This window comes from Sciurus vulgaris (assembly GCF_902686455.1).
Source record: "Sciurus vulgaris genome assembly, chromosome: 2".
NCBI classification, from domain to species: Eukaryota; Metazoa; Chordata; class Mammalia; order Rodentia; family Sciuridae; genus Sciurus; species Sciurus vulgaris.
Genome location: NC_136462.1, coordinates 30182244 through 30198452, shown reverse-complemented (window position 1 = coordinate 30198452; position 16209 = coordinate 30182244). Strand labels below are relative to the sequence as shown.

At 36.4% G+C, this 16209-nt stretch overlaps 1 protein-coding gene across 6 annotated transcripts in view; it reads left to right on the top strand.

Moving 5' to 3' along the window:
• Positions 1-16209, top strand: part of PTGR2 (prostaglandin reductase 2) — a 62020-nt gene that overhangs the window by 9895 nt on the left and 35916 nt on the right. For 4 of the 6 annotated variants that reach the window (XM_079129853.1, XM_079129851.1, XM_079129852.1 and 1 more), the window contains exons 2-3: positions 6356-6434; positions 8804-8922. The exons of the other annotated variants lie outside the window; for them this stretch is intronic. In XM_079129853.1, the coding sequence (XP_078985979.1) occupies positions 6398-6434; positions 8804-8922 (156 nt within the window). In that variant the 5' untranslated portion in view covers positions 6356-6397. The remainder of the gene's footprint in view (positions 1-6355; positions 6435-8803; positions 8923-16209) is intronic. 6 annotated transcript variants of the gene reach the window in all.

The following is a 16209-nucleotide window of genomic DNA, read 5'->3' as shown; positions in this document are numbered from 1 at the left end:
GAATCTTATACCCAGCAAAACTTACCTTCAAATTTGACGATGAAATAAAATCCTTCCATGATAAACAAAAGCTAAAAGAATTTACAAAAAGAAAGCCAGCATTACAAAACATTCTCAGCAAAATATTCCATGAGGAAGAGATGAAAAACAAAGCAGCAAATCAGCAAAGGGAGGAATTATCCTAAAGGAATTGTCAAATAAAGGAGGAAACAAGTTGTGTCAAAGAAATAAATAAATAGAATTTAAAAAATGAACCAAATGACCGGGAAACCAAATCATATCTCTATAATAACCCTGAATGTTAATGGCCTGAATTCATCAATCAAAAGACATAGACTGGCAGATTGGATTAAAAAGAAAGATCCAACAATATGTTGCCTGCAAGAGACTCACCTCATCGAAAAAGATACCCATAGACTAAAGGTGAAAGGATGGGGAAAAACATACCATGCGCATGGACTCAGCAAAAAAGCTGGAGTATCCATCCTCATTTCCGATAGTGTGGACTTCAAGCCAAAGTTAGTCAGAAGGGATAAAGAAGGTCATTTCATACTGCTTAAGGGAAGCATAAATCAGCAAGATATAACAATCATAAACATCTATGCCCCAAACAGTGGCTCATCCATGTATGTCAAACAAATCCTCAATTTCAGAAACCAAATAGACCATAACACAATAATACTAGGTGATTTTAACACGCCTCTCTCACCACTGGACAGATCTTCCAGACAAAAATTGAACAAAGAAACCATAGATCTCAATAACACAATCAATAATTTAGACTTAACGGACATTTATAGAATATACCATCCAACCAAGAGCGAATACACTTTCTTCTCAGCAGCACATGGATCCTTCTCTAAAATAGACCATATATTATGCCACAAAGCTAATGTTAGCAAATACAAGAAGATAGAGACACTAGCATGTATTCTATCAGATCATAATGGATTGAAGTTAGAAATAAATGAAAGAGTAAAACACAGAAACTATTCCAACATCTGGAGATTAAACAATATGCTATTATATGATGAATGGATAACAGAAGATATTAGGAAGGAAATTAAAAAATTCTTAGAGGTAAATGAGAACAAAGAAACATCATATCAAAATCTCTGGGACACTATGAAAGCAGTACTTAGAGGGAAATTTATTTCATGGAGCGCATTTAATAAAAGAAGTAAAACTCAACAAATAAACAACCTAACTCTACAGCTCAAAGCCCTAGAAAAAGAAGAACAGACCAACACCAAAAGTAGTAGAAGACAGGAAATAGTTAAACTCAGAGCCGAAATCAATGAAATTGAAACAAAAGAAACAATACAAAAAATTGACAAAATAAATAGTTGGTTCTTCGAAAAAATAAACAAAATTGATAAACCTTTAGCCACACTAACAAAGAGAAGACGAGAGAAAACCCAAATCACTAAAATTCGGAATGAACAAGGAAATATCACAACAGACAGGATTGAAATACAAAACATAATTAGAAGCTATTTTGAAAATCTATACTCCAACAAAATAGAAAATTTCGAAGACATCAACAGGTTTCTAGAGACATATGAATTGCCTAAACTGAACGAAGAGGACATAAACAATTTAAATAGACCAATTTCAAGTACTGAAATAGAAGAAGTCATCAAAAGCCTTCCAACAAAGAAAAGTCCGGGACCAGATGGGTTCTCAGCCGAGTTCTACAAAACCTTTAAAGAAGAGCTCATTCCAATACTTCTCAAAGTATTCCATAAAATAGAAGAGGAGGGAACCCTCCCAAACTCATTCTATGAAGCCAATATCACACTGATACCTAAACCAGACAGAGACTCATCAAGGAAAGAAAATTTCAGACCAATATCCTTAATGAACATCGACGCAAAAATTCTCAACAAAATTTTAGCAAATCGCATACAAAAACATATTAAAAAGATAGTGCACCATGATCAAGTGGGCTTCATCCCAGGTATGCAAGGTTGGTTCAACATCAGGAAATCAATAAACGTAATTCACCATATTAATAGACTTAAAGTCAAGAATCACATGATTATTTCAATAGATGCAGAAAAAGCATTTGATAAAATACAGCACCCCTTCATGCTCAAAACACTAGAAAAAATAGGGATAGTGGGAACATTCCTTAACATTGTAAAGGCCATCTATGCTAAGCCCATGGCTAATATCATTCTAAATAGTGAAAAACTGAAAGCATTCCCCCTAAAAACTGGAACAAGGCAGGGATGCCCTCTTTCACCACTTCTATTCAACATCGTTCTTGAGACTCTGGCCAGAGCAATTAGACAAACCAAAGAAATTAAAGGGATACGAATTGGAAAAGAAGAACTCAAACTATCCCTGTTCGCTGATGACATGATTATATATTTAGAGGAACCTGGAAATTCCACCAGAAAACTCTTAGAACTCATAAGTGAATTCAGTAAAGTAGCAGGTTACAAGATCAATGCCCATAAATCCAACGCATTTTTATACATAAGTGATGAATCTTCGGAAAGAGAAATTAGGAAAACTACCCCATTCACTATAGCCTCGAAAAAAATAAAATACTTGGGAATCAATCTCACAAAAGAGGTGAAAGACCTCTACAATGAGAACTATACAACACTAAAGAAAGAAATTAAAGAACACCTTAGAAGATGGAAAGATCTTCCATGTTCTTGGATAGGAAGAATTAATATTGTCAAAATGGCCATACTACCTAAAGTGCTATACAAATTCAATGCAATTCCAATTAAAATCCCAATGACATACCTTACAGAAATAGAGCAAGCAATCATGAAATTCATCTGGAAGAATAAGAAACCCAGAATAGCTAAAGCAATCCTTAGCAGGAAGAGTGAAACAGGGGGTATTGCAATACCAGATCTTCAACTCTACTACAAAGCAATAGTAACAAAAACGGCATGGTATTGGTACCAAAATAGAAAGGTAGATCAATGGTACAGAATAGAGGACACGGACACAAACCCAAATAAATACAATTTTCTCATACTAGACAAAGGTGCCAAAAATATGCAATGGAGAAAAGATAGCCTCTTCAACAAATGGTGCTGGGAGAATTGGAAATCCATATGCAACGGAATGAAACTAAACCCATATCTCTCACCATGCATGAAACTAAACTCAAAATGGATTAAGGACCTCGGAATCAGACCAGAGACCCTGCATCTTATAGAAGAAAAAGTAGGTCCAAATCTTCACCTTGTTGGTCTAGGATCAGACTTCCTTAACAGGACTCCCATAGCACAAGAAATAAAAGCTAGAATCAACCACTGGGATAGATTGAAACTAAAAAGCTTTCTCTCAGCAAAGGAAACTATCAGCAATGCGAAGAAAGAGCCTACAGAGTGGGAGAATATCTTTGCCAATCATACTTCAGATAGAGCGCTAATCTCCAGAATCTATAAAGAACTCAAAAAACTCTACACGAAGAATACAAATAACCCAATCAACAAATGGGCTAAGGAAATGAATAGACACTTCACAGAAGAAGATCTACAGGCAATCAACAAACATATGGAAAAATGTTCAACATCTCTAGTAATAAGAGAAATGCAAATCAAAACTACCCTAAGATTCCATCTCACCCCAATTGGAATGGCGATTATCAAGAATACAAGCAACAACAGGTGTTGGCGAGGATGTGGGGAGAAAGGTACACTCTTACATTGCTGGTGGGGCTGCAAATTAGTGCAGCCACTCTGGAAAGCAGTGTGGAGATTCCTTAGAAAACTCGGAATGGACCCTCCATTTGACCCAGCTATCCCACTCCTTGGCCTATACCCAAAGGACTTAAAATCAGCATACTACAGAGATACAGCCACATCAATGTTCATAGCTGCTCAATTCACAATAGCCAGACTGTGGAACCAACCTAGATGCCCTTCAATTGATGAGTGGATAAAGAAACTGTGGTATATATATACAATGGAATATTACTCAGCCATAAAGAATGATAAAATTATGGCATTTGCAGGCAAATGGATGAAATTGGAGAATATCATGCTAAGTGAGATAAGCCAATCTCAAAAAGCCAAGGGACGAATGATATCGCTAATAAGTGGAGGATGACACATAATGGGGGGGAGGGAAGGGTTAGTGTTAGGGTTAGAGTTAGGGTCAGGGAGGGGGGCAAGTATGGAGGAAGGAAGGACTGTATAGAGGGTAAAGAGGGGTGGGAGGGGTGGGGGGAAGGGAAAAAATAACAGAATGAATCAAACAACATTACTCTATGTAAATTTATGATTACACAAATGGTATGCCTTTACGACATGTACAAACAGAGAAACAACATGTATCCCATTTGTTTACAATAAAAAAAAAAAAAAAAAAAAAGAACTCAAAAAACTCTACACCAAGAATATAAATAACCCAATCAACAAATGGGCTGAGGAAATGAACAGACACTTCACAGAAAAAAATCTACAAGCAATCAACAGACACATGAAAAAATGTTCAACATCTCTAGTAATAAGAGAAATGCAAATCAAAACTACACTAAGATTCCATCTCACCCCAATTAGAATGGTGATTATCAAGAATACGAGCAACAACAGGTGTTGGCGAGGATGTGGAGAAAAAGGTACACTCATACATTGCTGGTGGGGTTGCAAATTAGGGCAGCCACTCTGGAAAGCAGTGTGGAGATTCCTTAGAAAACTTGGAATGGAACCACCATTTGACCCAGCTATCCCACTCCTTGGCCTATACCCAAAGGACTTAAAGTCAGCATACTACAGTGATGCAGCCACATCAATGTTCATAGCTACTCAATTCACAATAACCAGATTGTGGAACCAACCTAGATGCCCCTCAATTGAATGGATAAACTGTGATATATATATAGATATATATATACACACACACACACACACACACACACACAATGGAATATTACTCAGCCTTAAAGAATAATAAAATTATGGCATTTGCAGGCAAATGGATGAAATTGGAACATATCATGCTAAGTGAAATAAGCCAATCTCAAAAAACCAATGGACGAATGATCTCGCTGATAAGTGGATGATGATACATAATGGGGGGTGGGAGGGAGACAAGAATGGAGGAAGGAGGAACTGTATAGAGGGAAAAAAGGGATGGGAGGGGTGGGAGGGAAGGAAAAAATAACAGAATGAATCAAACACCATTATCCTATGTAAATGTATGATTATACAAATGGTATGCCTCTACTTCATGTACAAACAGAAACAAGTTGTACCCCATTTGTTTACAATAAAAAAGATTTGATTATAACTGGGCATGGTGGCACACGCCTGTAATCTCAGCAGCTTGGGAGGCTGAGGCAGGAGAATTGCAAGTTCAAAGCCAGCCTCAGCAGTTTAGAGAGGCCCTGTCTCTAAATAAAATACAAAATATAGGACTGGGGATGTGGCTCAGTAGTCAAGTGTCCCTGAGTTCAATCACCAGTACCAAAAAAAAAAAAAAAAAAAAAAAAAAAGATTATATCTCAGTTAACCAGTTAGTGTTTTTTATTTTGCCTCTAGATTAACTAGGTATCTCTGGAGGAATATATCATATTTTTCTTTTTAAAAAAATTTTTTAGTTGTTGATGGACCTTTATTTTATTTATTTATTTATTTATTTATTTATTTATTTATTTATATGCAGTGCTGAGAATTGAACCCAGTGCCTCACACATGCTAGTCCAGCACTACCACTAAGCCACAGTTCCAGCCCCCATATTTTTCTTTAAATCAAGCCATACTAGGATGCTTAATCATGGTGGTATGATGAAATGTGCTTGAATTATCTAAGGCCAAATCACTTTGCCTCCTTCAGTCTTAAGTGAAATTGTTCCTATTAGCTAAGAATTCTAACTGAATTTAGTTTTTCTTCATATATTTGCTTTAGGAGGCAAACTCTGACAGGAAAGTATATCTCTTTTAGATCCCAAATATTTATTTTTCCTCTTCATTCAGAAGCACAAGTCGATTTCTTTTTTAAGTTGTTGACTGCTGTTAGCTTTTTGTCACTGTGAACAATATACATGATATAAACAACTCAAAGGAAGAAAGATTTATTGTGGCTCCTGGTTTCAGAGGTTTTAGTCCATGTGAGCTGGCCCCGTTGCTTTAGACCTCCAGGCAAGACCACATCATGGCAGAAGGTCATGAAAGAGGAAAGCTGCTCAGCTCATGGCATCTGGGAAGCAGAGAGAGAGAGTATGCTGATAAGGTCAGAGTTCTTAAGATCCAATCATTTCCTAATAGACCACCTCTGAACATTGTTGCACTGGGGACCAAGCCTTTGGGGGACATTCCAGATCTAAGCATAACAAATACTTTAGATCTTTCTTGTGATTTAAACATTTTTCTATTTGTAGGAATTATTTCATAAAGAAATCTGGTGAGTCAACTGCACAGTGATGATTGTACAACGAGTGGTATTAAATTCCCGACCTGGTAGGTATTTGTCTGTAATGAATGAACAATTGTAGTTTTTGATAATTGCTAATAACTATGGAGGAATAAAAAGTAATATGCTATTAATATGGTAAACTAAGGTAGTAAAATATTAAGACAATATAATAGGACTGGGGTTGTGACTCAGTGGTAGAGCACTTGCTAGCACATGTGAGGTACTGGGTTTGATTCTCAGCACCGCATATAAATAAATGAATAAAATAAAGGCCCATTAACCACAACAAATTTTTTTTTTTTTTTTTTGCAGTGCTGGGGATTGAACCCAGGGCCTTCTGCTTACGAGGCAAGCACGCTACCAACTGAGCTATATCCCCAGCCCCAAATTTTTTTAAAAAGACAATATAATAGAAGAAACTCTCTAAACAATGTAATACTTTTTCAAATGACAACTTATCAAGACCATTGTTGATGAGACAGGGTATTTTAGAATCATAACATTTGAAAACCACATGTTACAAATAAGAGTGGTTTTTTATTTTGGGGGAGGTCTTATTGGATATTGAAACCAAAGTTGATTAACCACTGAGCCACATCCCCAGTCCTTTTTACATTTTATTTTGAGACAGGGTCTCACTATGTTGCTTAGGGTCTTGCTAAGTAACTGAGGCTGGTTATGAACTTAAGTTCCTCCTGCCTCAGCCTCCTGAACCACTAGGATTACAGGTGTGCGCCACTGTACCCAGCTGTATTTTTTCTTATAGTAGGTATTATTGAATTTTTGGGGGGGAAGGGGTACCAGGGATTAAACCCAGAGGGACTTAACCACTGAGCAACATCCTCAACCCTTTTTTATTTTTTATTTTGAGATAGGATCTCACTAAGTTGCTTAGGGCCTTGCTAAATTGCTGTGGCTTGTCTTGAATTTGTATCCTCCTGCCTTAGCCTCCCAAATTGCTTGGATTACAGGCGTATGGCACCAGACCTGGAGGTAGCATTGATTTTTTTTTTTTTTTTTTTTTTTTTTTGTGGGAGTGGTGCTGGGGATTGAACTCAGGGGCACTTGACCACTGAGCCATGTCCCAGTCCTATTTTGTTTTATTTAGAGACAGGGTCTCACTGAGTTTCCTCGTGCCTCACTTTTACTGAGGCTGACTTTGAACTCAAGATCCTCCTGCCTTAGCTTCCCAAGTCCCTGGGATTACAAGAATGCACCACTGCGCCCTGTAGTATTATTGATTCTTAAAATTTGTTTTTCTGTTTTATGTGAAATATGCTCACTTATGTTAGAGTTACTTCTAACCAAATCATAGAATCTTAAGTATGAAAGTAATCTGAAAAGTTTTGTGCCCACTGTTGCCTTGGTTTTACTACTCATCTACTGTATGACCTGAGGAAGTCGTAACTTTTTTGACCTTGGTTTTAAAAAAGTGGGCAGTTAGAATAAGATCCTTACATTCTAAATCCCAGCTACTTGGGAGGCTGACTAGGAGAATTCCAAGTTTGAGGCCAGCCTAGGCAACTTGGTAAGACCCTATCTCAAAATAAATAGGATATAGCTCAGTGGTAGATCACATATGGGTTCAATCCCCAGTGCTGGGGGAGGGAGGAGATCTTTACATTTTATTTCCACCTTAGAAATTTGATGATTCTTAAATAGGTAGTTTGCTTGTGTTAAATGTCATCAAAACTGAGTAAACTTTTAGTGATGACATTTTCTGCTTACAGACTTTTCTGCCACAACATTTCTAATTTGTTGATTTTAAAGACGTTTTTAATGTTCATTTAAGTTTCCGTTTGTGGACTGGGGTTGTGGCTCAGTGGTAGAGCCCTTACTTAGCACATGTGAGGCACTGGGTTCAATCCTCAGCCCCACATAAAAGAACGCCGAGTGTGATTTTATGCTCTTTGAAATCCTTCTAAAATTTTAAAACAGGTGAGGTGATTTACCTATAATCATTTAAAAAAATAAAATTTGAAGCTTACAGCACTCTTTCAAAAGAACTTCTTGGAGAACATCAAGAGTGATGAACACTGCTTGAGACTGTGCTGAGTCATTGCTATGTCAGAGAAATTACAAGATGATATAGATTTATTCATGCCTGTTTTAAAAGGGAGTGCTCTGAATCCCAAGTGATCTTTTAAAAATAGTAACTGTATAGGGAAGTGACTTTTTGACTTTATATGTATGTATTTATATATATAATATATATATGTATGTATGTATATATATTTGGGTATTTTAAAAATAAATTTTTAGTTGTAGATGGACACAATACCTTTGTTTTATTTTATTTATTTTTATGTGGTTCTGAGAATTGAACCCAGTACCTCACACATGCTAGGCAAGCACTCTACCACTGAGCTACAACCCCAGCCCCTTGACTTTATATTTTTGCCTGATATTTTAGGAAAAAATGGTAATCCAGTGGCAGAGAATTTCAGAGTGGAAGAAGTCAGTATACCAGATGATATTAATGAAGGACAAGTACAAGTTAGAACTCTTTATCTTTCTGTGGATCCTTACATGGTAAGAATCAAGATGTGATTTGGTGAAAAATAATTTTATTTTCATATGGTTGCATCAGAATTTTATTGTGCTATCGACCCTTATGGATAACAAATATTTGGGCAGTTGTATCTTGGCACCTGTGAATTACAGATTACCTTATTTTATTCACTGCAATTATTAAGGAATGTTATAGAAGGAATGTTTTAATAATAGTAGTGTATGTGGTTAATGAGGTTCTTCCAAATGTCCAGATCATTCCCAGTAATAAGTAAAGCTTGAATAATAAAGTGGGGTTAGAAGTTTCCTCAGAAGATCTAGTCTACAAGGCAGGCTGTATGTGAGACCTTGATTCTAATTGATCTCTTTTTGAAAGGAGTGGACTCATTCATTGCTACATTTAGATTAGGGAGAGTTCTTGAAAAGGTGTATATTGCTGAGGAAGGCAATTAAGAAGCCATCAGGCACAAGGCCTTAAGCTTAAATTTAAGTACTGGCTTCTTGCTTTGTTTGTCTCACAGTCTTCTTTATTCTTAACTTCATCTCATGTCCGTGACAAGCACATCTCCATCAGTTTACCTCCTGCTGTCAAGAGTCTCAATGCTTAGAATCAGATTGCCGAGATTGGGAAATAGGCCAATTTATCTACTTTATAGGTTACTAACCCACTGTACTAGTTTCCTGTTGCTTCTATAGCACATTACTATAAACTTTGTGACTCTAAACGACAGAAATACATTATCTTATGGTTATGGAGATTTGAGGTTCAAAATGAGCCTCATGGGGCTAAAATCAAGGTTTTGGCACGGCTGCATTTGTTCTAAAGGCTCTAGGATTATGTGTTTTGTTCTCCCCTTGTGGCCTCTAGAGGCTGCCCATGTTCCTCAAATTGGCCCTTTATTACTCCAACCCTTTGCATCAGTCGTCACATCTCTGACTCTTCTTCCTCTCTCTTATCAGGACCCTTGTGATTTCAGTTGGCCCACAGGGATAAGCCAGGATACTTCTTCCCATCTCTAGATCTTTAAATTAATCACATCTACACAGTCTCTTTTGCCTTATTGACAGGTTCCAGAGATTAGGACATGGACATCTTTGGGGGTCATTATTCTTCCTACCACACCAACCTCTGGGTTGGAATATCCAGGGGTCTCATGCCCCCACTAGATCCATTACCTTTGGTTGGAGGGAGAGTTTGGGCAAGCACTGTCCCCCGTAGTCAATCAAAATACTCTTAGAAAAATCCCTTAAATTGGTCTTAAATCAGTAGGATCTAGCCCGTTGGAAACTCAAACATTTAGAATCGTTCTGTCTATTCAAATAATGTGATTTGCCAAAGCTTTCATTCCCTGGGCTTCACCTGCCCTTCATATTAGACTGTTCCTGTTCTTCACCTTTTATTTTGTTTATTCATTTATCACTTGAGGAACATGTAGGTAATTTCCACAATTTGGCTATTGTGAATAATTTTGCTGTGAACATTTGTGTACAAGTTTTTTTGTGGATCATGTTTTATTTCTCTTTCATATATACCTTGGAGTAGAGTTGCTAAGTCATGTATTAACTAGGTTCAACCTTTTTTTCCCCCCCAGCACTGGGAATTGGACCCAGGGGTTCTCTATCAGTGAGGTACATTCCTAACCCTTTTTATTGTTTGAGACAGGGTCTCGCTAAGTTGCAGAGGCTGACCTACAATTTGTACTCTTCCTCCCTCAGCTTCCTGAGTTACTGGAATTACAGGTGTGTACTACCATGCCCAACTTTTACTTTTTCTATTGAGATGGGATTTTGCTAAGTTACCTAGGCCAACCTTGAACTTCCTGCCTCATCTCCTGAGTCTCTGGAATTAGAGGTGTGCACCATTGTGCCTTACTATGTTTAACCTTTTCAGAAACTATCAAATTCTTTTCCAAAATGATTACAACACTTTACAGTCCCACAAAAAGTAAATAAGGGGTCTAGTTTCTCCACACCTTCACTAACACATATCTTTATTATAGCCATTCTAGTTGGTGTGAAGTGGTATCTCATTGTGGTTTCATTTTGCATTTCCCTGATGGTTAATTTTGAGCATGTTGTCATGTGCTTATTGACCATTCGTATATTTTTTAAGAACTGGCTATTAAAATCTCTTACATATTTTAAAAATCAGATTATCTGTCTTTCTTATTGAGTTATAGGAGTACTTTTTTTGTGGCCTCTATGACTACTGAAAGCCTTCTAAGTTTAGCATAATTGTATTACCCAAGTAGTAACTAATTAGGCTCTAAATCCTGAATATGCACTATGGTCTGTGTAATCTCTACCATCTCAGTAGTCCCTAGGACCACTTCTTTTTTTTTTTACATTGTTACCAAAGAAAATTTAATACTTTTTTTCTCTTTTATAATTCATTTATTTATTTTTTATTGTAAACAAATGGGATACATGTTGTTTCTCTGTTAGTACATGGAGTAAAGGCATACCATTTGTGTAGTCATAAATTTACATAGGGTAATGTTTGATTCATTCTGTTATTTTTTTCCTTCCCCCCCACCCCTCCCGTTCCTCTTTTCCGTCTATACAGTCCTTCCTTCCTCCATTCTTGCCACCCTCCTTAACCCTAACCCTAAACCTAACCCTAAACTAACCCCTCCCACCCCCCATTATATGTCATCATCTACTTATCAGCAAGATCATTTGTCCTTTGGTTTTTTGAGATTGGCTTATCTCACTTAGCATGATATTCTCCAATTTCATCCATTTCCCTGCAAATGCCATAATTTTATCATTCTTTATGGTGGAGTAATATTCCATTGTGTATATATATATATATATATATATATACACACACACCACAGTTTCTTTATCTATTCATCACTTGAAGGACATCTAGGTTGCACAATCTGGCTATTGTGAATTGAGCAGCAATGAACATTGATGTGGCTGTATCTCTGTAGTATGCTGATTTTAAGTCCTTTGGGTATAGGCCAAGGAGTGGGATAGCTAGGTCAAATGGTGGTTCCATTCCAAGCATTCTGAGGAATCTCCACACTGCTTTCCAGAGTGGCTGCACTAATTTGCAACCCCACCAGCAATGTATGAGTGTACCTTTTTCCCCACATCCTCGCCAACACCTATTGTTGTTTGTGTTCTTGATAATCACCATTCTAATTGGGGTGAGATGAAATCTTAGGGTAGTTTTCATTTGCATTTCTCTTATTACTAGAGATGTTGAACATTTTTTCATATATCTGTTGATTGCTTGTACATCTTCTTCTGTGAAGTGTCTGTTCATTTCCTTAGCCCATTGTTGATTGGATTATTTGTATTCTTGGTGTAGAGTTTTTTGAGTTCTTTAAAGATTCTGGAAATTAGCACTCTATCTGAAGTATGAGTGGCAAAGATATTCTTCCACTCTGTAGGCTCTCTCTTCACATTACTGATAGTTTCCTTTGCTGAGAGAAAGCTTTTTAGTTTGAATCTATCCCAGTGGTTGATTCTAGCTTTTATTTCTTGTGCAATGGGAGTCCTGTTAAGGAAGTCTGATCCTAAGCCGACATGTTGAAGGTTTGGACCTACTTTTTCTTCTATAAGATGCAGGGTCTCTGGTCTGATTCCGAGGTCCCTGATCCATTTTGAGTTGAGTTTTGTGCAGGGTGAGAGATAGGGGTTTAGTTTCATTCTGTTGCATATGGATTTCCAGTTTTCCCAGCACCATTTGTTGAAGAGGCTATCTTTTCTCCATTGCATATTTTTGGCACCTTTGTTTAGTATGAGAAAATTGTATTTATTTGGATTTGTGTCCATGTCCTCTATTCTGTACCATTGATCTACCTGTCTATTTTGGTACCAATACCATGCCGTTTTTGTTACTATTGCTTTATAATAGAGTTAAAGATCTGGTATTGCGATACCCCCTGCTTCGCTCTTTCTACTGAGGATTGCTTTAGCTATTCTGGGTTTCTTATTCTTCCGGATGAATTTCATAATTGCTTGCTCTATTTCTGTAAGGTACACCATTTGGGATTTTAATTGGAATTGCATTGAATCTGTATAGCACTTTTGGTAGTATGGCCATTTTGACAATATTAATTCTGCCTATCCAAGAACATGGAAGATCTTTCCATCTTCTAAGGTTTTCTTTAATTTCTTTCTTTAGTGTTCTGTAGTTCTCATTGTAGAGGTCTTTCACCTCTTTTGTGAGATTGATTCCCAAGTATTTTATTTTCGATGCTATTGTGAAAGGGGTAGTTTTCCTAATTTCTCTTTCTGAAGATTCATCACTTATGTATAAAAATGCATTGGATTTATGAGCATTGATCTTGTAACCTGCTACTTTACTGAATTCACTTATGAGTTCTAAAAGTTTTCTGGTGGAATTTCCAGGTTCCTCTAAGTATATAATCATGTCATCAGTGAACAGGGATAGTTTGAGTTCTTCTTTTCCTATTCGTATCCCTTTAATTTCCTTGGTCTATCTAATTGCTCTGGCTAGAGTTTCAAGGACAGTGTTGAATAGAAGTGGTGAAAGAGGGCATCCCTGCCTTGTTCCAGTTTTTAGGGGGAATGCTTTCAGTTTTTCACCATTTAGAATGATATTGGCCATGGGCTTAGCGTAGATGGCCTTTACAAAGTTAAGGAATGTTCCCACTATCCCAATTTTCTCTAGTGTTTTGAGCATGAAGGGGTGCTGTATTTTATCAAATGCTTTTTCTGCATCTATTGAAATAATCATGTGATTCTTAACTTTAAGTCTGTTGATATGGTGAATGACATTTATTGATTTCCGAATGTTGAACCAGCCTTGCATCCCTGGGATAAAACCCACTTGATCGTGGTGCACTATCTTTTTAATATATTTTTGTATGCGATTTGCTAAAATTTTGTTGAGAATTTTTGCGTCGATGTTCATTAAGGATATTGGTCTGAAATTTTCTTTCCTTGATGTGTCTCTGTCTGGTTTAGGTATCAGGGTGATGTTGGCTTCACAGAATGAGTTTGGGAGAGTTCCCTCCTCTTCTATTTCATGGAATACTTTGAGGAGTATTGGAATGAGCTCTTCTTTAAAGGTTTTGTAGAACTCGGCTGAGAACCCATCTGGTCCCGGACTTTTCTTTGTTTGTAGGCTTTTGATGACCTCTTCTATTTCATTACTTGAAATTGATATATTTAAATTGTGTATGTCCTCCTCATTCAGTTTAGGTAATTCATATGTCTCTAGAAACTTGTTGATGTCTTCAAGATTTTCTATTTTTTGGAGTATAGATTTTCAAAATAGCTTCTAATTGTTTTGTATTTCACTTGTGTCTGTTGTGATATTTCCTTGTTCATTCTGAATTTTAGTAATTTGGGTTTTCTCTCTCCTTCTCTTTGTTAGTGTGACTAAGGGTTTATCAATTTTGTTTATTTTTTCAAAGAACCAACTATTTATTTTGTCAATTTTTTGTATAGTTTCTTTTGTTTCAATTTCGTTGATTTCAGCTCTGATTTTAACTATTTTCTGTCTTCTATTACTTTTGGTGTTGCTCTGTTCTTCTTTTTCTAGGACTTGAGCTGTAGTGTTAGGTCATTAATTTGTTGATTTTTTTCTTCTTTTATTGAATGCAGTCCATGAAATAAATTTTCCTCTAAGTACTGCTTTCATAGTGTCCCAGAGATTTTGATGTGATGTTTCTTTGTTCTCATTTACCTCTAAGAATTTTTAAATTTCCTTCCTGATGTCTTCTGTTATCCATTCATCATACTGTAGTGTATTATTTAATCTCCAGGTGTTGGAGTAGTTTCTGGTTTTTACTCTGTCATTTATTTCTCATTTGAATCCATTATGATCTGATAGAATACAAGGTAGTATCTCCATCTTCTTGTACTTGCTAACATTAGCTTTGTGGCATAGAATATGGTCTATTTTAGAGAAGGATCCATGTGCAGCTGAGAAGAAAGTGTATCTGCTCTTTATTGGATGGTATATTCTATAAATGTCCGTTAAGTCTAAATTATTGATTGTGTTATTGAGATCTATGGTTTCCTTCTTCAATTTTTGTTTGGAAGATCTGTCCAGTGGTGAGAGAGGTATGTTAAAATCACCTAGTATTTTTGTGTTGTAGTCTTTTTGATTTCTGGAATTGAGAAGGATTTGTTTGACATACATGGATGAGCCACTGTTTGGGGCATAGATATTTATGATTATTATGTCTTGCTGATTTATGCTTCCCTTATGCAGTATGAAATGTCCTTCTTTATCCCTTCTGACTAACTTTGGCTTGAAGTCCACAGTATCTGATATGAGGATGGATACTCCGGCTTTTTTGCTGTATCCATGTGCATGGTATGTTTTTTCCCATCTTTTCACCTTTAGTCTGTGGGAATCTCTTTCTATGAGATGAGTCTTTTGCAGGCAGCAAATTGTTGGATCTTTCTTTTAAATCCAATCTGCCAGTCTGTGTCTTTTGATTGATGAGTTCAGGCCATCAACATTCAGGGTTATTATTGAGATATGATTTGTATTCCTGATCATTTGGCTCATTTTTTTTTTTTTTTTTGACACAACTTGATTTTTCCTTTATTTGGCTGTTCCTTTAGGGTAGTTCCTCCCTTTGCTGATTTGCATCATTGTTTTTCATCTCTTCCTCATGGAATATTTTGCTGAGAATGTTCTGTGATGCTGGCTTTCTTTTTGTACATTCTTTTAGCTTTTGTTTATCATGGAAGGATTTTATTTCATCGTCAAATTTGAAGGTAAGTTTTGCTGGGTATAAGATTCTTGGTTGGCATCCATTTTCTTTCAGGGCTTGAAAAATGTTGTTCCAGGCCCTTCTAGCTTTTAGGGTCTGGATTGAAAAATCTGCTGATATCCGTATTGGTTTCCCCCTGAATATAATTTGATTCTTTTCTCTCGCAGCCTTTAAAATTCTGTCTTTATTTTGTATGTTAGGTATTTTCATTATAATGTGCCTTGGTGTGGGTCTGTTGTAATTTTGTGTATTTGGAGTCCTATAAGCCTTTTGTACTTGATTTTCCATTTCATTTTCAGATTTGGGAAATTTTTTGATATTATTTCATTGAATAGATTGTTCATTCCTTTGGTTTGTTTCTCTAAGCCTTCCTTAATTCCCAATAATTCTTAAATTTGGCCTTTTCATGATATCCCATAGTTCTTGTAGATTCTGTTCATGATTTCTTACCATCTTCTCTATTTGGTCAGCTTTGTTTTCAAGATTAAATATTTTGTCTTCAATATTTGAGGTTCTGTCTTCCAGTTGTTCTATCCTATTGGTTATGCTTTCTATGGAGTTTTTAATTTGGTTTATTGTTTCCTTCATTTCAAGG